Raw genomic sequence first — 26957 nt, forward strand, 5'->3', positions numbered from 1 at the left:
AAAAAGAAAGATGAAGGACTGATCTTAAAGTAATCCAAATCATACATTCCCCTCATTGCCCAGGCACTCAGTATGTCTTTCATAAAATAATTTCTAACACACGTTACATATATTTGATTCAAAGCTTTCAACTTCCAGCCTTTATTTGTTTTTCCTCTTGCATTATAAACCACTGCTAACTACACATAGCATTGCTCTATTTTTGTAAGAGATTCTCAATAGCTATAGAAATTTATCCCACATACGACGCTGAAGTCTTATTTAGGATGATCTCTTCTATAGGTGACAGGGGTCATTGAATTTCATGGGCCATTTAATCTTTAGCCTTTACCAGAACTATTTAGGCTGCTGGTGAATTAGAAATATAGACTTTATGGAACTGAAACAGACTTAATGGTAAAGCATTAGAAACTTTCACACAGGCCACTGAACAGCCAAGAGAAGGATACAACTTATAGTAACTACTTACCTTAGGTACGAATAGGAACAAAAAATCTGAAGAGCTTATTTTATTTTATTAGTGGTCCAGCTTCTTTCAGGCAACAGCTCCTTCCAAAGTGTTGCTGTGCCACCAGATCACATGTTCTGTTACTCCAGGGTTTATTTTAGGACCTGGGAGAATGAATCTAAAGGCCTATGTGAATGGTGGAAGTCTCATTTTCATTTACAATGGGCAATGCTCACAGACACAATGACCTACCTGCAGTTACAGCAATTGCTACCCATCTGGACAAAGATGAGAGGAGTATCTGATTCAGCTCTAAATCTTTTCCTCAAGCTCTGGAAAACACAGCGTGTTAGGAGAGGTAGATGATAAGCTTGGTAAGAGAAGAAGTACAACAGCACATTTTGAGTATCTAAAGGAACACGTCTCCCAAAATGACCACGCAAAGGATGCATGTTTTTTTGGAAGATGCCTCTAAAGCTTTTACACACTCTTACTGAATGCTGTAAGCACTATTTGGTTGGTCGTTAAACTATACAAGTTTTTTATTTAGAAATTTATTTCTTTTCAGATCTATACTCAGCTCTGACCCCTCAAACACTGGATTTCTGATTTTTATTAGTAATGGTTTGCTTGAGAAGACAAAAGCACAAAGGCAAAGCTAGAAAATTTGTACATAAAATAAACAAGTCAACCATGATGTACTCTGTGCAGGTTTCTCTAGCTCTGAATTAATCCAGGCTCCACAGTGGCAATGGGGATTTAGTTTTCATAGCAAGAAGATAAATACGTAGAAATATAATTCAAGGGGAATATTGGAAAGCCCTCTTTTCCACTACTTCTTCCCTGATTTATAGATGAATTCTTTATTGTAAATCTGCCAGCCCTGGTTTAAAGCTAAGAAATCACCAGTGGGGCAGGGGAGAGCACACAGGTAACAAAGCAAGCACAAATACTCTTGAGAGACTACATCTCCTCCAGTTTCTGAATCCCAAATCATGTTGTTATACAACACATTGCCCTTTCTCGACATATTCTTCTCAACATATTACTCAAGACTCCACATTCGGAATCTACATGGAAGTCTTCCACAAAAGGTGAAGCAAGTATTTTCCATTTGGTGGTTTAACAGTATAATAAATCAAGAAACAAGAGTAGCTATTAAAAACTGTATTTTTACCCCCCAACAATTACATTTTTAGTGAAAAGATTAAACCACATAAACACTTTCACTTTTCTCCTTGAAAAGATTTAACAGCTCAGAAACGCCATAGATACACATGGAGGATGCATGTTAGCTTGACAATGACAGGCCACCACAATCCAGCCCATTCATTCCAGCCAGCAACCAGAAACACACGTATCCTCTTAAATTAACCCTTTAAGGGCTGCCCCCCCCTTTGCATCAAAGTTAAAATTAAAGTGCCTCTTAGGCAACCAGGTCTAAATTTAAAGAATCTTTTGGGCTCATTCCTGGTTTCTTTTAATAAAGAAATTTCTTATCTGGCCCCAACAAACAGGGGTAAAAGATTCACTTTCACATTGAACTTTACAAAGCTGCAACTGAATCAAAAGGATTTTTTTCATAAATAGATGTACAGTTGTTATCATTACACAGTATTTATTTGCTCAAGATAATTTCCCTCCTTGTGCTCACGAGTCCGTTCTTCCTTTTGCATACATTCCATGGCTTCTCTCAAGCTTTTTCCCCATTTTGAGACCATAAAGAGCATCCTGTCATCCTAATTCCTTGCCATGAAAATGGTCACGTTGTCACAGTCACATTCTGGAATTGTTACATCAAATAATTAACAACCATATGAAAGGAACCAGGAACAGGTGAATGGAGCTCTGCTTTAATAGATTTTGAAACATCTTAAAGTCAGTGCAAACCACAGGACAATCTAGAAGCATTGTCAAAACGACCTGCACATACAAGGGAAAATGAAGTGCTAGGTTTTAGGGAGCAGTGCTAGAAATTTTATGTGCAGATTCCTGAAGAGTCAGTGCACTTCAGGGATTTCACTGCAGGTTTTTCAGTTTGTAAATGCACGTGTGTGTGTGTCTGCGCGCGCACGCATTTTAAGGCCCTGCAACTACCAAGAGAGTAAACCTGAGAGTGTCACCTGTACACTCACTATTGGACAGCTTAATGCAGTGCTACTGCCTCTGGGAACAGTGCCTAAAGAAAATGGTATTATCTTAGGATCCAGATAATTTCCGTATCACCAAACAGTTGCAAGGAGCCAAACCACATACAATTTTTCAAGTGACTAGAAACTTAGTTTATTAAAGCCCAGTGCAAGTTGGATTTAAGTTAATGATCATTAATTTTTCCTTATGTGAGAGCTCGTCTTGTGCAGCAATTAAAGGGTTAAAGTGGAACTATATGTAGTATTTTAAACAAGTTCACATATTCTCTATACAAATTTGGCAAATTCATGTCACAGCCATAGATCGCATTCTTGCAATTCCTGCAAAATATCTACAGCTCCTCTGTCAGAAGCAAAGAGAGAAGCCACCTGAACAGCCAGGTCTATCCGGAGTTCATAGTACAGCCCACACAGTAGCACAGAATGGCTGGTGATCTCCATGTTCCAGCTTAAACAGGTAGACTTATTGAACAAAATATGCTTTCGACACATGCTCCCAAAAGAGCTTGAGGCCACAGAGCAGATGAGTATGGAAAAACTGATTGCATCAGAAACACTGCAGCCAATAGGAAATCAAAAACATGATTTCAAAGCCAATCAACAGAACAAAACAAACCCAAAAGAGCAAGCATTTATATGTGTGCAGATGTAATAAATATTGCAAAGCACATTTGTCTTTTTCCCCCAAGTCAGTAAGTATAAAGAAATAACCAATGCACCAAAACATCAGCTTTCTGCAATGAAAATGTTGAAGTCAGCAAAATACCTGCAAGCCAACTGAAGAGAAAGCATTTGCATTGTCAACCAATCACAAGTTGCTTCCAGTTCTATGCAGCCAAATCAAACCCTCTTCAAATTCACAAGTTTGACCTAAATAAGCACCACAGCATGAAAAGCTTCTTTAGAAGTAGGATGTCAAGACACTTTCTTTAAAATATAAAATAAAAAGCGAGATAAAAGGTTTTCATTGGTCAAGTTTGAAAAATTGTCTTCCTTTAGCCAATCACAGCCTGTCCCTTTGAGCCAATCAAAAATACACCTTTAGGTTCGTCCTTAATTAACACAGCCCAGCTGAGTAGCAAAAACTTATAGGAATAGATGGCTGTGAGATGCATTCTGAGGGTTGGGCAAAGGGAAACGAAATTACAAAGGAGAAGGAATACCAAGAAACAATTAGGGTGGGCAAAGGAACTTATTAATGCTCAGCCATCCTCCTCTATCTTCAGAAATCTCACTGTCCTCTCCAGTTCTGTGTTGTTCAGGTATCCTGTAGTTACTGTCTTCTGTCTTCTGTCTCCGATCTGGAAAATGCCATCACAACATCCTCAGCACCTGTAATAATAATGGATACAGGAAAACGTGTGCCATAATTACTTCCTTTAAAGAGCGGCGGATAGATGCCATATCCAAACTGTCATTCAACACATCCATAAAATCAATAGGAAAGGAAAAAGAGGACAGAAAGAAGAGAAAGCTGTGTTTTCTTATTTTTCTGGGACTGGAACCTGAAGTGGTCTAAACATTTCAACAGCAGATTTAAAACATTCCTTTGCAAGCCTAAGGAAATCAGTTTGTTTTTAAAGAAAACCAAGAATTCCTTGCTTCCACATATTTCTAAGAAGCAAGACTTAAAAAAAAATAAAAAATTCATAGGATTGCCACCACAGGCATGTAGAGATAATCTTTTTTCCCCCCTGTGTAAACTCTGGCACTGCATAAGAGACTTACTGAGCTTCTCTGAAGTATGAGGAACTGTTCAATAAAACTCATACTGCCCTATGCATCACACTGTCATTTTTAAGTGACATTTAAATATTCTTTACTTTATCTTCATATCTAGATATTCATTACTCTTTGCTTTTAAGAATAAAAATTGTTCTAATAGGCCAGCTGAAAGGTTTTTGCTCCCCCCCGACCCCCGAAAATCACTTTAACACCTTTTATAAACTAACGTGTCTTGAAAATGTTCATTCTCTAATGGAAGTGCAGTATTTTCTTTCAAACTGAAGGCTTCCATTTGCCCAGGGAACAGATACAGCTTTGCTAAATAATGCTTTTATCCCTAGCCTGAAGAAATCTTTTCCAGAAGAATTCAGTGTGTGGACTTTCTCAGTTACCGGATTTTTTTTTTTTTTTTCAATTGAGGCTGTCAACTGCATATAATTACCATCAAAACTCATGTCCCCGAAGCACAGAAAGATGTTCATTACCTTCCTATAACCATCTCCAAGTCTTTGCAAACTTGTGTGGTCTTTCAAGTGGGCATTTATAGTAGAAAGACCTGAATGGCTTGAGAAACATGTTTGATAAAGGCTTGCAAGGAACATTCCATGCTAAGCTCTCATTCTTCAAGATACCTTGAGCTTTTCAGAAAAAATCTGCTCTCTGAACTTCCTAACTATAGAGCATGGCCTAACAGGCACTTAAAGAGAAATGTCTTCAGGACAATATGGAAATAAAAATAGATCATACAGTAGTGTCAAAGCAGTGGTTTAAATCAATATCTCTAGTCTAGACAAGAACTGGAAAACAACCCTGAAGGGCTGAGTGCAATATTTTTAATTTCTGGTAAAAATCCGATCCCAAGGAAAGTCAGATAAAAGTAAATGCTTTCTTTCATCTGTAGATCCTCTAACAGCATTTATCTAACTGCTTAGAAAATATGAATCCTCCAGTCACTGCCTATATAATTTCTGAAAATTATTTCCTCCATTCAAATGATCTTAAGTGTTTAAGTGCAACAGATGACTCACAATGACCATTTTGGCCTTCATTAATTAATTTGGTCTGCTTGCGATAATTTTGCTTAATAAATTTTTCTTCAAAGCTTCTATTAAAGGATTAGACAACAAACTAGCAAATGCCAAAAGCAACACCGACTGCCTGTCCCCATTCAGGTAACTGATCAGCTACTGAATTCTTTTACTGGGGTTTGGAAAGTTCAAATTCAACTTGAATGGAGCATCAGCATGTAAAGATTATCCAGTCTTTTACTTGAGGCATATCAAGAAACAGTTTTCATCTTTGTGCCCCAAGCAACTTCTGCTTATACACCTGCATACAAGGTAAAAGAAAGAGGACTAATAAAAATTCCTCATCTGTTATAGTTATATGAATTCCATTTCTCAGTTATCTAATTTGCTCTTTAGCTGCAATATAGAAGGAAAAGTGGCCAAAAAAGGGGGGAGAAGAGAAGGTTGTAAATTCCCCTTGCTAATATCTTAAAAACTAAATCAATGCTTATGAAATGCAACTACATTTATTTTTATACACTTCACAATTTATTTGTTATATGTACTCAAAGGAGGAAATATTAAGGACCAAGCAGTAGTTGGTTTTTTATATGTAGGACCCCTATCTTGTAGAACTACATCAAAAACTGCTCTGATGCAGCCTCTTGCAAACACTCAGAAGCCCTGCAGTCATCTCCCTTTTAATCTCATCCACAAACTGTTTTTTCCTTCATCAAAACATAAATGATACATAGCACTAGGATCCAGCTTTGAATTAACAAGTTGCCATGTTGATTTTTTTTTTTTTTAAATGCATAAGAACTACTAGCCTCTACAAAAAGAAGGATTTTATTTGCAAGGATTCTGAAAAACACTTCTATGCTAAAAAGAGGAGGGAGTAATGACGCTTTGAAGCACCAAGAAAGCAAGCGCACATAAAGCACAACCTATGCCGCTGTATTTTACGTGCATCCTCCTTTAAAGTCGAGGAGGCTTTGCTATGCAAGTCCAGAGCAGCTGGAGTAGCCTAGCAACCGCAAAATCACAGATGATGTCACATTAGCACAAGAGATGAGCTGGATTACTTAACAGATGTTGATTGTTTTCCTGGGGTGTCCCCTTTCTACAGTCTTAAACAGGAAAAAAATTCTTACAAGCATCCTTACAAGTTTCATGCAGGAAAGGAAATTTCAATCCAGATAATCATGCAACCCCATAAATACACAGGTCAATATTTCTGTCTGTCCCGAACAATTCCAGCTTTCGGCACTGTTCCTATACACAGCCTACTGTGCCGAGCACACAGCCGTTTAAAACACATGATGAGCAGAAATAGCTTTTGGCACAAAGGATGCTGGGAATTCTGCAGTTCTTTTTGGCTTTCACAATCAAAATAGCTATCGCTGAAGAGCAGGTTCACACTCAGCTAGCTCCTGTTCCAATTTTCTAGGCCCACCTGGCACAGCTTCAATACCAGTGCCACTGTCAATATGAACTTCTGATAACTTGCCATTTGCTTGGACTTTGAATAGGAAAAAAAGAAGGGAGTACAAGAAATACAGCTTGTCAATAAAACAGGAAAACAGAAAAAGCCACATTTTAAAACAGTGTTCTATTTGGAAGAAAAAAGCATGAATACAACAAAGAATACAGTGTAAAAGTATGAAAAATACTTGAATACCTATAGCATTATTGAATTATTATTACATGCATCCTAAAGAAAGAAGTAGGACAGTAGATGGACAATGGGTCTAGAATTCAAGGTTTTGGTCTTTCACAGCCAAAGCTAACTGCATAGTCAGTGTGCAGTACCCATGTTTTACCACCAACGTAATTACGATAACTACAATTTTAAAGTTACCTAAAATCATGAACAAAGTGCATATGGTGTTTTTTATCATAACATCATCAAAAAGCATGCTCCCTCTCTGATGTTGTTTAGCACTTTATAATACATAGCTTCCCATATGGTACTTTTTAAATTAAGATAGGCAATCAGTACAAAACCCAAGGTAGGTAAACAATTCATTAAGAGAAGATTATGAATTATGTCTGAAAGGATAATCATTGGGCTGGAAAGGAGATTACAACTGCACTTTCTCAACAGTTGGCCTTTGCACCAATTTTACTTAATACCTTCATAAATGATCCTGGAACAGAAAAGTAGTCATACACTAATGAAATCTGATGGCAATACAAAGTTAGAAAGTTCCACCAAAACACCAGGGAGCAGCAAAACAATATACAGGAATGAACAGAAGGTGGCAAAAGCTATTCATTTTGGAAAGGAAGATAAAGATTAGAAGTGATATATTTCTATATCCCATGTTTTAAACAAGATTAGTAAAGAATGGATTTTATTCACAATTCTGAACAGTTTTATTTCCTGCTCCCTCCTCAGTTCCTTTTGTTATTTGATAGAGCTGCCAATGTTTTCATTTGCAGGAATTGCATGTAACCCAGCATTTGCAAGAGCCTCAAGCAATTGCCTTTAAAAAGGCAATTTGACCTATCAAATAAAAGATAATACCACCTTCCAGGTAGACAAGTAGGTGGGTGGGTAACCCGAGGGCACAACACCCAACAGAACAACATCTTGCAGTAAAGACTCAAGCCTATGCTGATTTCTTTTATTCCCACATTAAAGATCCAATTTTATCCTTACTGCGGTGATACAGTATTACAAAAAGGAAGACATCCTTTGTCCAAGCAGCCACTAAGAAGCTCTTGCAGGCTACCAAATCTGATGCTAGCACGAACAGGACCTTCTACTTCACACCAAAACCTATGGTTGCCAGAGAATGTCAGCCCAGTCACTTTCAACACAAGTATCACTGCCCTCTGGGTATCGCACCTCATCGCCTTATTTTATATTCACTAACAAAAGAGATAGTTTGTTATTCAGCACGTCTCCATTCTTCACGAGCACCATCACTCCTGGCTGGGATATGAAAGGCAATAGTATTTCCCAGATGCAGAACCAGTTTGTTCAGGGGACTCGCAAAGAGGGAAGATACCTTCATGTCCGTAAAGCGAGTAGTTAGTTATAACAATGCCACAACCTCTCGAAGGGCAGTAAGTCCTATGGGTTTTAGCTGAGCATTTCGACAATCTGAAAACAGAAAGGAAAACTTCTCTGCTGCACTCCAGTAAGGGTAAAAGCACAGTATGCAAATGGAAGGGATACTCTCATCAGTGCTTTCAACTTTCCAGAAGCCACTTACAGAGCATGATTACTTCCGAAGATGTCCTGTAGCAAAAAAACCTGGGTGACATTTGTCCAGAAAAAGGTCACCCACATCCACATTTCTCAGCACAAAAGCAGGTTTTGTTCAAGTCCAGTCCTACAACCCCAACTATCCAGAGCTAAATGAAACCAATCTAACAAGTCTGCTCATTAAGCAATTCTACAGCCGCCAGTGTTCATGTACAAATACAAACATTCCCAGAGAATAGAGCAGGGGTTTCTATGTGGTGAAAGGAAAGCAGGGATTAGAGTGCTAGTGAATAGAGCTTCTGCTGCAGTCCCACTTGGCTCCCACAACGGATGTTTTCTTTCTAATCAAGTAAAAAATAATAATTTTAAAAGCAGAGCACAGGTTATAAAGTTAAGCTGCACCTTGCCAAAAGCCTGCAACTAAGACAATAGGACGGTGAACCATGTTTACTTTTAGCACATCCTTCACTGAGCTTTGCACTTCCAGTAATTAATGTATAGAACAATGAGAAAGACACATTTATACCTGACCTTCTACACTCTATACGTACAACTTCTCTCTCCACAGCTGTCCCTTTTCTGGTACACGTTTCTACACTGAAATAGAGACTTACATACACCCAACAAAACATTCCCCATCTTCTTTCATGAGCAAAGCATTAACTGCCACGCTTTCAGACATGCAAATACTTCTCCCGCTCCTGCCTTACACTTTCTCACCCTCATCCTTCCTAGAAATTAACAATAATTAACTGGTAGGCCTATGTCCTATCTTAAAAAGCAATAGTGACAGTCTTACCCCACTAACTTTCAAAAAATCCTGCTGCAATTGCAGTTGTTTGGACTGCTGAATTTAGTAGTTCTTTTACACCACTTGGACTTCAGTCTTAGCAAGCCAAGATGATCTGAAGGTCAAATGACTTTACTGCACAGCAGTAAAGACTGTGGATATCCACTGAGCTCAGCACACGCAACTGCTAATCAGTTCACCTAAGTTTCAGAAAATTTCACAAGATGACTGAAGTTAATGCCTTCCACAGCAAGTACTCAGCTACAGTGATATCAAGCCAGTAGGGTACAAGTACAAGCCGGATTAAAACCACACTACCTTAACACAAAGGAAGATGCTAACTGGCACATCTAACAGCTGCTGTTTCCAAGTGTTCTTTGAATGATGAGTAGATACATACACCTGATTTGTTTGTAGTCACCTGCAAAATTAATTAAACCCCCAAAGCCTTTAGAGATCAGAAGGTTAAGCCTGTCATGAATATCTGAAGGCTGCCAAATACAAAAAATAAAAATAAATTCTTTACTTCCCTCAAGATCTTTGTATACACACATTTCCTCAATCACATTCCAGCAACTATCTTCTAAACACTAACTTTTCTCTGAAATTCCCAGTATTAGTATCCTAGTCTGGCATTCTAGAAATACAACATGCACTGCTGAGAGGAGGAGCACATTAAACCAAGCATTGTGTTCAAAAGAATAAAACTACGCTGAGAAGAGTGCTATCTCCATTTCTCCACCACTGTCTGATATTTCGTGAGCATGGTCCCCCTCCTAACTCCACAAGCAGCCTGGGTTCATTTTTAACACCCTACCATCCAGAAAACGCGTCTAACCTAGCCTAGGCATGTGTTTGCATCTCAGCTTTGCCCTCCCCAAGGGACCAGCTTTCTTCAAAAACCAGCACGACACTCCTGTTGCTATAGGAACAACAGAGCTGTAATCACCAAGGTCTTAGTATAATTCACATATCATGCTTACTAGCTGCGCAGCTTCCATTTAGAGATTTACCAGAACAGTGACTTAAGAAAGCCAAGTGCTAGCCTACTATTTAGAAATTTAAGCAACTCGGAAACAGGAAATGTTTTTTTATGCATGAGGTACTTCTGTGCATATAACCTCCTGAGAGGCATTTTGCTTGTATTAAAAATATGTGAGAAAGCCTTAACTTCATCATTTTGAGCTCAAGAAACCTAATGAGTCTGAGCTGCATTAGTTCTTGCTGCAATGCAGGGAAGACGACTAATGTGTTTATATCTCAAAACAGCTCATGATTACATCTACTCTCTAGCATATACACAAGTTGAACACAGATGCCTTTGGGTTCCTCAGTTATTCTTGCAGCCATAAAAACAAAATCAACAAACAACCCACAGATGTTAGCTAAAAAGCTCCTTGAGTAAAGAAAAATGCTCTATATTTTGCACTTTCACATAGGTGTTAACAACATTACAGCAATGATCAAAAAATAAAATGGTTATAAAAAAATGTGAGCATGACTTTAACATTTAGTTCCTTAATCAATACTAAGTATTAAGTACTTCAGCTTGGAGTTTTATAACTGTAACTCAGGCTTTTCTGGGTTACTGAGATCTCATCCCCTCTGCTAGCAGTTCATCTTTCAATGGATAATAAAGTATTTCTAATACATCAGATAAGCCTCATAACTGCCACAGATGCAACACAATTGTCCAGATCAGCTGAAGAAAAGAATGGGTGAACAGGCCAAAGAGTTAATAAAAATAGCTAAAATATCAAGCTATGAGCAGAATCCAGACATCTGAATTGCCTACATGTTACTTGCTCTTGGTGGACTGTTGTCCGTGTTAGGAAAACTGCACCTCTAGAGAAGTGTATCAAAGTCAATACACTGAGGGACTAAGCACTTCCTGAGATTCTGGAATACACTGAAAAGAAAGGCCAAATAGAGCTGGAACTAAAAAAAAAAAAAATATATATATATAAAAAATATAATATTTTAAGACCGGAGTACACGTTCTGGTCATTCAAGATCCCTTCACAGATCTATTGCTCTAATATATATTGCGGCTATGAACGTAAAATGTTTACAACACACATTAGAAAGATTTGCAATAATTTCAATTTGATATCTGCTACAGCACATTAGAGAGCCCTGGACATATTTCATCATTACCTGATTTACACAAAGATATTCAGTATTGCAATCAGAATAACTTTAAGCTCCCTGTCAGGAAAACAAGATACCCTTCAACAGTATACAATGCAGATGCTTCATGAGTGAAGGTGTTCCGAATGTACCTTTCAAATGTAAAAGGAGATCTGTAAACAATCCTACAACACAGTGATTTTGTATGTCTGAACTGGTGAATTTCTTCTGAAAGCAAGACAGCAAATAGAAAGATAAAAGAGTTTAATTTCTCCTCTTCCTATAAAGATAAGCACAAACTGAAGGGGAGTCTTAGACTTCAGCCTTGCTTAAAAATTACAGGGGTATTCTAAGATGCTTCTTGATCAAAATTAGCAATTAACTTCTATTGCTGAATCCTCAGCCAGAAAGCAGAGTATCATGGAGGAACTTTAAATGTCAGAGATATTGTTATAAATAGTGGCTCACTGAAGGTTTACGGCACAAGCACCTGAATTCAACAGTGACAAGTGTAAACTTCTTTTTTCAATGCACTGTCACATTGCTGAAAATACATATTGGTCACATAGGTTGCAGTGACTCCCTGTGGTCAAACAAATAGACTCGACAAAGAAGTTGACAAATCTTTATCAGAAACCATAGTACTGAGCACCACACAGTGATAAGCTCAGCAGTCCTACCTCAGGTAATTACTGTGACGCCACCAACCAGCTATTCTAAGGCAATATTTCATGGATGTACAACAAAGAAAAGCATAAAAAATGTAATAGAGACTGTGATACACTTACAAAATTCTAGGCCATCCATCCTCTATAGTCTTCTCAAAAAAAAAGACCTTCCTGTAATTCTGGAGCCAGACTACAGCATTTTTAAGTGACACAAAAATGTACAGGTCTATAACAAAGCTTTTAGAGTGCTAAGGCCATGAATGTGATTCCCTTTTCTGGAACAAAACGGGGGTATGAAATCAGCTTTCTGTCTTTTGCGTGCCTGCCGGAGGAAAAGGACTCTAAAGATAGGTCTGGGACAAGTTAGGCTGAGAGCAGTCTGTCTTACTATTGGAAGAAAAGATTGTGAAATCCACTAACATACTAACTCTTTGTAAGTTACTCCTTAAATAACATACCTTTTAATTGTTGTGTAAGGCAAGTTGCATAAAGGAAAAAAAAAATCCTCTAGAGGAGATTCAATGAAAACAGCAGAACAGCAGGGAAGAAAATTCCTTTAAGGCATCTTGAAGAACACGAAACATTTAAGTACCTCAGCATGTGGACTTGGGACAGGGTTTTTCAGCACAAGATAATGCCATCTAGTGGAGATGGAATCTTCATTAGGATGGCAAATTGGACACCTATATGCAATTTGTATTCTCTATTTCCAATACTTTCATATTCGACCCTTCCTGTTTCACTAACGTCAGAATACAGCAAAAAGTACAGACAGACCGCACTGATTCCTGCTGCGTGAGCCACCACACCTAACAGCAACGAGCAACATTATCATAACTGACTGTTAGAAATCTGGAGAGATTTCTAAGAAATCAAAGTCCTGAGCAATAAATTATAGTTGCTTATGTCTATACAGCACACTACAGCTTCATCTTTCTCCAAAGGAAAAAGTACTTGGCTAGGTTTCCTCGTTTTCATTTGTTCTTCATGCTACTCACTACTTAATTTGGAGAATTGGCATATCTGCATATGAAAAGAACCAACATCCTTTCCCACTTCTCTAAATATTTAACTATTTTCTTTCTTTGTTCTTTTTTCCCCTACCAAGAAAAATCTTAATGGTCAGACCACCAGCTTAATTATAACTTGGGAGGATCAAAGATAGATTGTGGGGTCAAATCTCCCAGGAAAGACAGCAGTGTCTCAGATTAGAACAAAGCAAGCATCAACAGGAAAGACTTCACTTCCATATGGACAAAGTTTTAAGAATCTTCGAGGACTTTAAGAAAATGATGACAGAGAAATCAGTTAGCATCTGTTCAAATATGGGACAAAGACAACATTTTGAACAATGTATGAAGCTCTTCCATTTCCTGTATTGCGTGATTACTGAGTCTAGAAGCAGACTAAGTAACTGTTGGTCTCTCTTCTGAGTACATTTAAGTTAAGTCAAAATTGAACTTTTTGAGTCTCCAAAGCCCTCTGCAAAGTGAGAAAATATAATTTTACATATAATAAAACCAAACAGTTTAGACAAGAAAGTTAGATCAAGCTGTGCAGGAGCACAGCTATATGAAGTATCTGTGTCCCCCCAGCTGGACTTCTGTTTTTATTCTCTCTTCTTTGCCAAAGTGCAGGTAATTCAGCATTTATTTTCATTGTGAGAAATGTAACTACTTTAGGGATAATGCTGAAAAATGCCAACTTCAGCTAAAACAGTCTTTCTGAACTGAATATGTCTACCTCAGTTTTTGATGAGAAGCTGGCAAATTTTTGCTTTAGACTGGCAGAAAAGTTTAAGAATTCTCAGCCAAAATATACGAGTATATCTATCTCCATCAATCCCCCAGCTATGTGAGGAATGAACACACAGGCTTAAAAAATGAAGAGCAAGTTTGTGCAGGTTGTGTTTCTAATGGTTTTCTAAATGTCTTAGATCTATATTAAATTTCTGCTCAACTCAGTTCTTTCTGGCATACGAGTCTTAAAATTTTCCTTCAGTACCAAATTCTACATTATGAATGTGATCTGGCATGAGGCCTATGAAGGGGAGGATAAAAAAATAATCAGAAAGAAACATTCAGGTTCAGAAGAGATCAGTAGATTCAGAGTAGCGCCACACAATTGTTTACCAAGACTTCTGCGAAGAATTTACAAAAGCAGCACGTACTTCATCCCCTTAAAGGGAATCTAAACAAACCAAAGCAGATTTGTAAACTTATTTCATGTCTACTACCCCTGTCTGGGAATTAATTACGTTGTTCAAATTAAAGAAATGCAATGGGAAACAAATTCCTCCTATTGGTAAACTTTCCCTCTTACTCTGCTGAAATAGTAACATTGCACTTCCACATTCATGGAAATATGAAAACCAAAAGATGTTGTTAGATGATTCCATTTTATTTTGTGATAAAAGCGTTATCAAGCAACTAGAGTCATAGTAACTACATTATCAGATGCATAACAAATTGCTTTTGTACCTTAGAAATCTGTATCTACTTTATATTTTATTTTGTTATAAAACTCCCAGTCTGAAGCGTACAAAGAAAGTGCTTGCCATCCCCAGCCTTGTTCCTTTTTAAGCACAGATGTCCAGGTTAAGAATAAATATAAAAATTTAGATTAAAGTCATCTTATGCAGAGGATCCATACTGAATGCAGTTAAGACACACTCAGAACTAGAGGGTCCTATGTATATCTGAATTCAAACTCACCTATAGCAAAAAATCAATCAGGTTAAAATTTATTTCTATTTTATGTATTACATAGAGTAGGAAGCTATATATATGCATTTAGCTCACAAGACTTTGGCCATCAATGTTTTGAGTTATCATCATGGAGAATAAAATGTTTAACAATGCTCTTCATCCTAACGAATCTTATATATAGCCAAGACTGACTTTACCTGTTAAAATAAAACCACCTGTTGAACAGTACACTCTAGTTCTCTTCCAAAGATTATAGCAGGCAATGACTTGCATATCCCAGATTGCAGGATGGGTTTAAGTAGGTGGCCTATTATTACAGAAATACAGGAACCTACATCTGGTATTTTCTGACAATGTTCTCACAGATTAAATAAACACAAGGCAAACAAATCCAGTACTCACCCTGATCAATTGAGTGTTGAGGAAGCTGGCTAAGTTGGCTATTCACTACACCTGCATACGTGCGCAAGAACTCCTCTTCACTAGCAGTCAGCTGGAAATGTACAAAGAGTCAGTCAGCAAAAAGGAAAATGAGGAAAGACTGAAGATATTATCGCCCACTTCCCAATAAGAAACATGACAGTGGCCTCTATTCTACTCTTCAACAGTTGAATCAACTGTTATTTGTGCAAAGTATTACCATCGACAAGGACACAGCAGCAAACTGGTACATCATGCATTCATGGAGAGATTCAAAGTTGCCTTAAAACAGTTGCTTTATTTTGCTGGTTTTCCAATAATGAAAAACTTTATATAGAGAAATGATCAGATGCTCAGATTTACCCTCATAATATTTAAGCAAAAATCCATTGTGCAGATAATGGTTAAATCAATGACAGCTAAAACAATTCAGTGATAAAACCCGACCATCACCTGCCCGCCTCAGTAAGCACTATCCCAGTACTACAAAATTGACTGGCAAGCCACGAAATATGGGCTGTGACAGTGCATCTTACATTTGATCCCATCTTCCTCAGCATGAGGAGGACTCTCACTTTCTGCTGAATATACATCTCCTCCGGACTCTTTCCGGGGACACCCTCACGGTTCATTCCCCTCCTGCCAGCTCCTGGATTTCCTGAAGATCAGAAAAAGACAAAGTAAAATAGGTAATAGGGTATAATAGTAATAATCGGAAAAGTTTAACTTCCAAAATACCTGTTTTTTGTCAGTGGGTAGACCACTTAATAGTCTGGGAGAGTAAGGAATCGCATCACTTGATTGGGGAAAGCCTTAAAAATTTGAACAGCTAAATTGGGCCTTACACAGGCAACTCAAACATTCAAAGAGGCTGATGTTCACATCCCTACTAGCTCATTATCTGTTGTTACATTACTGCATGAGTAGAAAAAGAGAATTCTAATAACTAGATGAAAGAATCTCCCTGACAGGAGAGTCTGTGGTTTTGGTTTTTTTTCCCGTAAATAAGCACAACCAGTATGAAAACAGGTTGCAGAATGCACTGCCATCAAGCCTGCAATGGCTAAACAAAAGCTGGATGAAATCTAAACTCTTAAGTCTTTCTCCTCTCTTCTTTCTTTTTTCCATTTTACATCATATAAAAAAGGCTACTGCACTTCTATAAAAATTAATAAAATTTATTAAATGGTTTTGGCAAGAACAAAGAGCTAAGAGGAGCAGGGAAGGAGTAGAGTTTATCATCCTTTCTTGTATCATTTAAAAGCAAAGTTTTGCTTTTCTATTTTATTAAAAAATAATTATGTTATGGAATAAACAGACTATGCTATCTAAATTGTATAGCGCAGAGCATGATTATACTTTGTTGTCTGAGTATCTGGTAATTATTTAAGTACAATAGGGTGTTTACCAAGACCAAAAAAAATGTTCAGGCATACTCTCCACCTGCTATTAAAAATTATCTTGGAGCATGTTTAAGTCAACAACAGTAAAAACCTTAACTTCAAATTTCGAAAATAATGGTGCTTCAAATAATACACTAGGACAGCAGCATAACAAACCAAACTAACCTCTTAGAAGTTGTGCGTAGGAGAAACATAATCCCCACTAAAGAATCTGTGGATGGAGGTGTAAGCCAGACACTCTTCCACCATGCACAGCTTCGAGAAGTAGCTCCAGAACAGTTCTCCAACTAGTTTTCACTCACAGAACTGGGTCTGGTCCTATACTGAGCTTTAAATCTGCTTGCCCAAAACTTAGTAACCAAGGGAATACACTACATAGGAGGCATGCTTAGTGAAGACTGTATCACAGCAGGTTCAAATACCCTGTTTTCCATGTAATGTTTTCCTGAAGTCATTACCAACCTCTCCCCTCACTTTATTTTCATTATTACTTTTAAGGGAAAGTAATCTGGGTGTGGAAACAGTTTAAAATTACACATAGGCCCTCCTGAGTGAGTCAGAAGTAATGCAAACTGAAGTAGCAGCTGCTGGGATAGGCTTTACCACCCACATTACTTAGCATGAAGATAACAGTAGTAAAAGGTGCAGAAAGCTATATCACCAGTCCTACTTGACTAAGTTTCCAGTGGGAAGATTTGCATTATGCTGATTTGCCATAGATGATTCTGCTTAGAAGCCTGCAGCCTGTAAATGTGCAAGGTGATTATCTTTTTTTGCTATAATCAGCAAAGTGCTTTCTAAAGGGGTAATAAAACGATCCCATATTTTGTGTAGCGTCAATTCAAATAAGTAGATTGGATTATGTTATTAAGCATATACTCCACAGTGCAATTTACTAAGTGCTAACAAGTGATGTCAATAGTAAAACAATGAACAAAATAAGACAGCGAGCAAAAGATATTAAGTTACACATACCCAGAGACTGATAAAACAATAAACATTTATCAAGATACCAAGTAAGTCTGAAAGGTTGTGACTATTTCTTAATATTATACTAATACATACTTTTTTTTTTTTTAAGATACTGTTACTTGAAGAGGGAAGGTGCTGTACCAGTAGCCAAGGAAATCAATTTAGAAAAGAAAAAGCACAACAGCAAAAACCCGTAATGTGGTAACACACCTATTGTTTAAAAACGGAACAATTTGCATGGGATACCTATCAATAGGTGGCACCACACACAAGCACCAAGAAAATGCCATGGCTGCCCTCATGCCAGCTAGGAAGACCACATTTCAGCATTCCTCTACACATCAGATATTACAAGAAATTTGTAGTCTATACATGTTATTATTCATTGTTTTTCATCATAATAGTCTTCCAGTTGTTTATTAATTTTTCAAACTTTAACAAGGGGTGATGGAAATTCCTATCTAAACCTGGTGCTTCTAAAGTAAACTTCAGCCAAGATGGATTTATCATGAAGCTACCTGTTTAACAGGAAGGATAAAAATACTAAAGCCTGCCCATTCAGCAAATGCTTCACAAAGTTAGTAAGCAACACAGGGGAAAAAGCACTCAATATGGCTCAAAAGCTATCAAAATATATGTATGAAGAGGTTAAATGAAGATTACACAGCAACAGTGCTTTGTTCTTCATATACTGCACAATTATTTTGTGTGATAGCCTCAGCCACCATAGCTTTTCCTATTTTATGACATCAAAGTAGAAAGACAAAAGTCTTAAGACAGTACTGAGACTCCAGCATGAAAAACCTTAACATACCTCTGTTCCTGTTACATAAATCTTTTATAAGACACGGTTTAGGATGACAACACTACCCAGCACATATTACATCAGTAAACTTCCAAAACCACTTACAAAGCTAGTATATGCCCAGTAGACAGCACAAGCCATCTTTACAAATGAAGGACTGAAAAATCTTATCAAAGTACTTATCAATTTTGCTTTCTCAAAAAAGCTACATTAATATGCTATACATAATGAAACCTTACTTAAGCAGAATTTCCCTAACCCTACAATTCTTTCTGGCACATAGATGAAGCTGTGGTCCCCCTGTCCCCAACCAATGAAACACCAGAGATTTCCCTGCCAACATACCTGCTTCTAAAAACCACAGAAGATCAGATAACCCACGTGTTCAGTCCCGATTAATGATTGTAGCTGGAAAAAATGTATGAGGAAACTGCCCTGTGAAAACAAATGAGCAAAGCATTACAGAAATATACAAAGTTGAAAACCAGAAAGACCCTTCATTCAATGTGCTTTGAATCACAGTCGTCTTCAGAACACGGTCTAGCCAAAATTCGTAAAACTGTAGGCTTGTCTGGAGTTTGTAGACCCTTTTTAAAGTGTGAGGTTTTTAAAGGTCAAGCTATTCTTCATCTGCAAGATTTACACCCTAACCATACCAATGACATTCCCAATCACTTGAGAATGGAATGCATTCAAGCTTTGCATTCTTTAAGAAGCTTTCAGCATAAAACCCAACTCCCTGGAAAAACCAATAAACGTTGTGACATGTAATTTCTTCTAGTAAAAAAAATAATAATAAAAAAAATAGGCGTAGCTTACCAAAGATTTGAGGAAAACTAGGGAGAAATGTCAAGCATGCTGATTTTGACCAAAATTGTTGTTTTCAGCTATGCATATGTTATCTGAATATAGCAATTACCAAGACTGGCACTTGAAAGCTGGGCTGGAAATCTCTTTGCGAAGAATTTTTCAGACCAACCTCACTGTTCAGTCAGCAACAGCTAACAGTTACAGACTTTTTTTTTTTTTTTTAAGACTTGTGACATATTTCTGAACATATTTTACAACTGACACGGGGTATCAGGGCATGGTAAGAATTTATAACTCATCCTATCCATCACATAAGCCTCTAAGGCAAGCAGCTCAATCTCACAAATGAAGTGACAGTTCAAGCCCTCTGTAATGTGCAATGAAATAGCAAGTGCCTGCTACTCAGGACAGCATCGCAGCTAGAATAATGGAATTAATAGCATAAGTTGCTGTACTTAATTAATGAGCTTCCGATTAGGGAATATACGCATATCTGCACCATTTGTTAAAGGTCCAGCTTAAATTTACCAAACATAGGGTTTTTTTTTTTGTGTGTGTGTGTGGTTTTTTTTTTTGTGGTCAACAAGTGAATGCAGATCTAGACCAATTCAATTTCTTTCATGGCTGTTCACCACCCCACGCAGATGTCATTACTAGCAAGGAAACACAACTGCAGTAGCTAGAGCTACTTGATTGTTCTGTAAACCAGGTTCCTCAGGGAAACACTGAATCCAAAATACCTGCTAGCTTTGCCCATAGGTTGTCTAGTGTCTCTTACTAATACGTGTTGGAAGCAGCTGAGCTTTATCAATGGCTTAAAAGAGTCATTTCACCTCTCCAGAGAAGAGAAATTGCCTGCTCTGAAAGGATTATTGAAGCCCTACCTCACTAATTAGTTCTCACTGTTCTTGCCCTCTAAATATGCAATGTAGTCCCAAGAAAGATTACGTACAGCATTGACAACAGGACCGTTTGCAGTAACTAATTGCTGTTCTCATTTCTATGGACTTCAAAGACACCCCCCCCCCCCCCCCCCCCACTGTACAAATAGTCACCACACAAATGTGGAACTCCTTCCTAAAGAAAAGAATTAGAGCATGGGAAGTAATCACTTCTGAGATGCACTTCTGTCCTACTGACAGTAACAGCATATTTACAGTTACCATTAAAATTCCCCACGCACACCCCAAATGGCAAATAATAGCAATCTATGCGTTTGTTATATTTAATACCAAATACAAATGAAAACAGAGAGATCAAATGTTTTCCTAACCCTATAAATTCAGAGGAATTCAGCTGAGAACCAAAACAGCCTCCACAGGCCATTTTCATGACCAGCCAGAAGGCTTATATCATCGACAGTTTTACTTTCTCAAGCAAAAGTCTAGCCCCTCTACAAGTCAGCAGCAGCACCCAAAACACACTGTCTTTGTCTGATCCACGTGGCTGCCCCCAGCTGAACTCACCTCACCACTGTCACAACAAATACACAGGTGGAACATAAAGCTTGCGCATCAGAACTTGAGAACTTCTCTGCTAAACCATAGGGCACATCCTCTGAATAACAAGCACCTTTACTGCTAAAGGATCCAAAAATGACTGGAGTTTAAAAAAAAAAAAAGTTTCATTACTTTTTACTAAAACTATGAGAACAAAGTAAGACTAAAAGGCCTGGTGACCAGTCCAAAGCCACACAGAAGTTCTCCTACCAACTTGTTCCTACCTAATCTGAACAGCAGCTCATACTTCCAACATTTTCAACTACACATCAACACTTCCACATTCATCTCTAACAAACCCCAAGAAATCAGATCTAAAAATATTTTGCAACTGTGTATTTTGAGGGTGGGAGGGAAGAAGTGCAAAATATGAGAAAGAGTTTAGCAAGACAGCTGAGGAACAGCTGAATCACTACTAGCACGAGTTCTGCCCACAATCTTGAGTCCCAATAGACCTGTGTGCTACACAATGATCCATCCCTGAAGCATTTTTCAGATCAGGTAATTCTTTGCCTCAGTTGCAATTACCAGCTCTGAATTCTGCTTCTTTGCTCACCTGTATCCACCTTTTACTCCTGCAAGGTCAGAACATTGTTTATTTTGCCTACGCTCAGTTCCAATTTTTTGTCTCTGTCTAAAGAAGTGGTGACTGCTTCATTTAATCTATTAATGCTGCAGGACTCTCTATCACTTGATCCTCACACAAGCCTCTCTACACTTACCCAGGCACTACAAACAGCTGCTTGGGCTCGTCACACCAATCAGCACTTCTACCACAGAAAGCAAGATTCAGATTTTCTCCTGGTCATGAGGTTCTGTCAAAGCTTAACTCATACCATGTACTCCCATGAGCGTGAGAAAAAAAAAAAAAGGTAACTCAACACTTTCCAACTTAGGTGTCACCAGAATACAAGAACATAAAACCATTTCTCAAACTTACAATCAAAATTCCTCTTGTCCAAATAAACTTACATTCCCAGCCAGGATTTAAGAACAGATGAAACCATGCAAGGTCCTTTACCGTGGAAATGAAATGAAAACTATTCTAAGCACAAAGACTGCAGTTTCAATCCATCCTTATCCTTCTATCCTAATAATTCTACTTTCTTACAATGGTTTACACTTGGGTCAGAGATTGCTACGATGAGTATTTTTAACATACAGAAAAACATAAAAGCATTGAAGTAATGTTTACAAGTTCAGAGATGTCCATATGGTAGATGGAAAAAGGTCAAAGTCTTAACTTTAGGTTCTGTCACGTACGGGATCATGCTGCTTCCCCAAACACTGCTAGGTTAAATGAGATTTTTATGGTAAAATGTAAGGCACACTAATTGAAAAGAAACATGTTTTTGAAGTACATGTCACTGAATTACAACAGCATAAGGAAACTGAACCAGCATCAGGATGCAACACGCCAAATGCAGGATGCTGGCAGCTGAATGTCTGCTGATCAGCAGAGATAAAACCAAATTTTGCACATCCCAAACATTATAAACAACCTTTTATCAATAGCACTAATGAATCCTACTGTTTATAGTTAAAACACAGAATTAATTTATTTACCTATTCTTGCCAGTTATGTTATATTACATATGAGAACCATTCCTTGAACGATAACACTTCAATCTGTATTTTCAGCACAAAAAGCCAGACAAGGAGATAGAAAAACAAGAACCGCCATGTACTGGACTGAAGGAATCCACACAGCATTAAACAGAACTCAACTGGAAAGCTGTTCACTGAAAAGAATGAATAGCCAAAGCTATTCAGAAGCCCAGTTACACGTTTGTTGATACTTAATGGCCTAAGCAAAGAAATACTGGGGTCTCAGCTGAATTTCTGGTAATCATATCCTGAATTACTAGCACTAAAGGAAGAGATGCCAAAGGCTGATGATGAAGCCATACAGAATGCACTATCAAGTCTGGAACTGGTCTCTCCAGGTAAGGGTGAGACAGATGTGCAATGCCAACAGGAAAGTTTGGGCTGCCAATACCTTATCTATTTTGCAGCAAAGCACAGTTCTACTCTCCAATGCCATTATTCAATTCCTTTCTCACAAAAAAAGACTAACCTGTGCATTTCAAAAGCTGTAGTTTTAGTCTGAAATGATTACATTCTTCACTAGACTGTGTTAAAAAACTAAATCCTACAAGCTTGTCCTGCTGTATCCAACACAGTGCAAATGGACATAATTGGGTCACCTAATTTCCCCTTGTTTGGTAGGTGTAGGGAATGAAATTTATTTCTCATTTATTTTTAATGATTCACAAGACAGAATAATAAATGAGAAAGATCTATATATTTCAGCCAAAATTGCCAGCCCAGCTTTGCCAAAGCAATAAATTTGAGTTTAAAAACATTCCCGCCCTTTCCCAAGTAGCAAACGAGGTTGGTCAGTAAACAAATGGAAAAACTGTCCTGTTCTACAGCACTTCATTCCCCATGCTGCCTGCAGAAGGGCTGGGTGAGGATCACAGGAATGCCTTCTGCTTTGCAAGGCCCAACATGTGGACTGGGCAGAGTCAAGCACGCCTGACATCCCCGTTCCAATCCCTGTTTGTCTGCCTACCAAACCGATCTTTGGCTGCAGAAAGGGTATGTGCAATCCTGTCCCCTTGGCAAAAGAGTGTGACTATCACCTTCATGCAAAACACTGTAGACTGAAGTTACACTTTCTAGCAAGGCAGTAAGTTAGAGATGAGAGTAAACTGGATGTGGGTTTGGAACCAGAAGACGTAGGTACATCTACACTGAAAAACAGTTGGGCTACTTTACAAGTATGTTACCAAAGTAGAAGGGGATTAAGTATTTTTAAACTTTTCCACTAGCATTAAAAGATGCTTCCCTACCTCTCCACATTATTACTTGTCCTGTAAAGTTTATAATGAAAATACAATATAATCCTTCCCCCAAAAACTGAACTAAAGAATCATACCAGCTTTCTCTTCAATTACTGACCCTGGACACAACAGTATGTAATGAAAAAATATTGCCTTTGCAGTTAGCCCCGCTTTTTTTTTTTTTTTCCCTAACTAGATTTAGAACATCAGCTACCATGTTTTCTCTTTAAAAAAAAACCGAGACAGGAGAAATCTCTACTCAAACTCAGTTTAACTAATCTGTTTTACGAACACATGGAAACTGCTCCTAAGGAAACTCAAGCTCACCCGCAAGAACTGTTTTAACCAAATGCTTTCAGTAGAGGAGCATTCTAACACACAGCAACTGAAAATTACAGATTTGTAACTGTATTTCCCTCACTTCCTCCTATAGTCCTATTAATTCAAAACCTGGAAGGTCTTCTCTGCTGGACAATGCCACAGATGGGTTCATAATAAAGAACTTCTAAATTACTCTGACTCCCTCCCATCATCCCTTTAACCCCGCCCCCCCAAAACAAACCACCCAAAAAAATCTCACATCCCAACAGAAAAAGAAAAAAAGACACTAAAAAATGGGATGTTTGTAAATTTTGCATAAGGCAAACTACTGAAGCATCCCATTTAATTTTAAAGACATGCTTATTTAATGCAATGAGAAAGCAACACCAGCTTTTGTTCCTTCAAATTACATATTCCTTCCAACACTGTAGTCCTCTGTAATGCTGAAATTCCTAACATCCACATTTTACTGGTATGGGAAAAAACAAAGTGAAACTGAGGAATTTGCACAGCCTAAATTTGTGGGGGGGAAGCAGTGAGCTGTGAGTAAATGTAGTATTTTACGTATTCGGTTTTAATAATTTAGGCTACTTACAGCAGCCATCTGGCAAGCTCTTTAAAATGTAAGTCACAGCTGACTACCTCTTTAATATCTTGTATCATTTCCAGTTATAGCCAAAAGAAATCCAACAGGAGTTAGTTCAGCTACAATTTATTTTTTTTTCTTGAATTTGGCTGGTTCTATTCAAGGCAGCTGAAAACCTCAATTAATGGGATAGGATTACAAAAGCTCAGATAAGGAGTTATGGTGAATAAAACCAACCGCTGCAGGTTTCCTTTGCACTACACAAATTGAGTTAACAGCCAGCATGAAGAGGTCCCTTTAACTCTATGATATCATTATCCAAGGTTAAGCTATTAGCCTCCACAGTTCTACTATTGAGTACTTCAGTGGTTAAAACATGGTCATACTGGGAAGCTTGTAAGTGCAAGGGGATGCTGCACCTTTAAGCCTTGTTAATTTTCAAATGACATTTTACAGAGAACAGCTAGAGCCCTAAAAACCTTCCAGGCTGGAGCCTGAAACCTGAAGTCAGGATCCAGAGTCTGCAAAATTCTGCTACAAATTTTCCTCTAATTCTATCTGACTCATGACCTTCAGTCAGAGGCAGCTGGAGACTGGATTAATTCCCATCTCTAGAAGGATACAGCAATGAAGAATTCATAACAGCTACCTATTTATAGGTGAATGGTAAGAATTGAAATACGGGGGTTTGGGGTTTTTTTTTGGCCTTCATTCCTATGTTCAGTATTATCTTTTAACTCACTAGAATCTGAACCCAGTGTCAGATTTTGGCCAATTTACAACTGGAACGCCAGTGGTAGGTTTACATCTCTTAAATGTTAGATTTACATTTTTAAGAAAACAGTGCAGTCCTCCCTCTTGAAGAGGGACAGGAAACAGCCCAAACCACTGCCATTTAGACATGAAAAGATCTGTAAAAACAAGCAGGTTTTTTTTTTTCCAGTGCTGGATCACCTTTCAAGAGCTTCAAAAAGGACTTCAAAAGTAGTAATGAGGTACATGCAAAAAAGCTTCCCAATATACTAAAACAGTTCTCACATCAATGCTCAAACTAACTGTAGAAAAAAAATCCTACCATTACAATCATCATTTTTATGAAATTAATGCTTGCCTCCTGACCTTCAGACACACACAAACCAGATTATTTTTTTTGCTGTACTACAGCAGCAATCTCTCAAAAAGAAGACATCTATCCCGTCTCATATAGTTAAAAGAGGCAGCACAGGTTTTTTAGGTAGTTCATGTCAGTCAACTTTAAGCCTCTGAAATTAAACGTAGTAACAGCAACAAAACCTTAAAAAAAGACTTTCATTTCGCAAAGGTATTCACACTTCAAAGATGAATTTGTCAAAAATTCTTTAAAAAGTGACAACACTTAGCTACAGCAGTTTATACACAAATTCTATCCCAGTCAAAGAAACAATTCTAAAAGAATGTTACAATACTTTACTCAAGATGGTCTTCAACAGCTGGACTGACGAGTGCTGCTCTTGTCCTAATCATTAGCATCTTTCACAGAGGCTCATGCACCTCTTCCCCTATTTATAACAAAGCTACAAATCTTCTAGACAGGAAACAAGGCACTAATGATAGACAGCCAATGATTTTAACCACCAGGCATCCCACACAAAAGAATTACTGCTATAAAAAGAGTGTTACGCATGCGTCATCAAAACAAAACTGTACGGCAGTGCTTTCTATGGATCTCTATCTTTTCAGAAACAGAAAATGAAGTTTCCAGGACACAGACATAACAAACTTGAGATGCCTTTTCTTGTTCTTAAGACATTAGCTTTATTTTCATAGTTTGATTTTACCTTGAATCATAAACCAGTGAAAAAATGGAGCACCGATAATAGGTAAAAATTTCGTCAACAGCTTACAAGAATCAATAATTATTTTCAAGATATCTATCCCATTTTATAAGGTATGCATGCTGCACACATTGTACAAATATGTACGCATATAACACCTCCACCTATGAAGTACCATATTTTTGGACTATTAATTATTAACACCAATGACAGAGCCTCCTGCAGCACATCTGTTCTATGATCATTGCAGAAACTGAACCAAGGCCAATACACAAACATACACAAGGAAGATCAAGACCATTAATTGTGGTCACTTCATTTTCTTGTAATGGCAATCAGCTTTATGACCAAAGTCATGTTTTCAAAGCAGCTCTGCAAGAAGTGGTAACGCTGGACTCGCAATCCTCTGAACGCTTAAAGATCATTAGCATTGAAACTGGGTTTTACTGAAGACTGCCATTTATATTACAGAAATTAAACTCAACAGGCTAAAAAATAACTTAATACACAGGACATAAAACACCCTACGCTCATGAAACATAAACACTGATAAAGAATTAGTTGACTGTAGAAGCAAGAAATCTGTTCAGTCTTCATAATGAACCTAAAATAAGCCTACCATGCCTACACAACAGAGT

At 37.8% G+C, this 26957-nt stretch overlaps 1 protein-coding gene across 4 annotated transcripts in view; it reads right to left on the bottom strand.

The window, feature by feature from the left end:
- Window positions 1-1600: 1600 nt before the first annotated feature.
- Window positions 1601-26957, bottom strand: part of CTNNBIP1 (catenin beta interacting protein 1) — a 33697-nt gene continuing 8340 nt past the window's right edge. For 2 of the 4 annotated variants that reach the window (XM_075027359.1, XM_075027358.1), the window contains 4 exons: window positions 18789-18878; window positions 15800-15921; window positions 15246-15336; window positions 1601-3930 (listed from right to left, as the gene is read on the bottom strand). In XM_075027359.1, the coding sequence (XP_074883460.1) occupies window positions 3872-3930; window positions 15246-15336; window positions 15800-15895 (246 nt within the window). In that variant the 5' untranslated portion in view covers window positions 15896-15921; window positions 18789-18878 and the 3' untranslated portion in view covers window positions 1601-3871. The remainder of the gene's footprint in view (window positions 3931-15245; window positions 15337-15799; window positions 15922-18788; window positions 18879-26957) is intronic. The other 2 variants (XM_075027361.1, XM_075027360.1) reach the window with 1 other exon arrangement.

Source organism: Buteo buteo, chromosome 5 (genome assembly GCF_964188355.1).
Source record: "Buteo buteo chromosome 5, bButBut1.hap1.1, whole genome shotgun sequence".
In the NCBI taxonomy this organism is placed as follows: domain Eukaryota; kingdom Metazoa; phylum Chordata; class Aves; order Accipitriformes; family Accipitridae; genus Buteo; species Buteo buteo.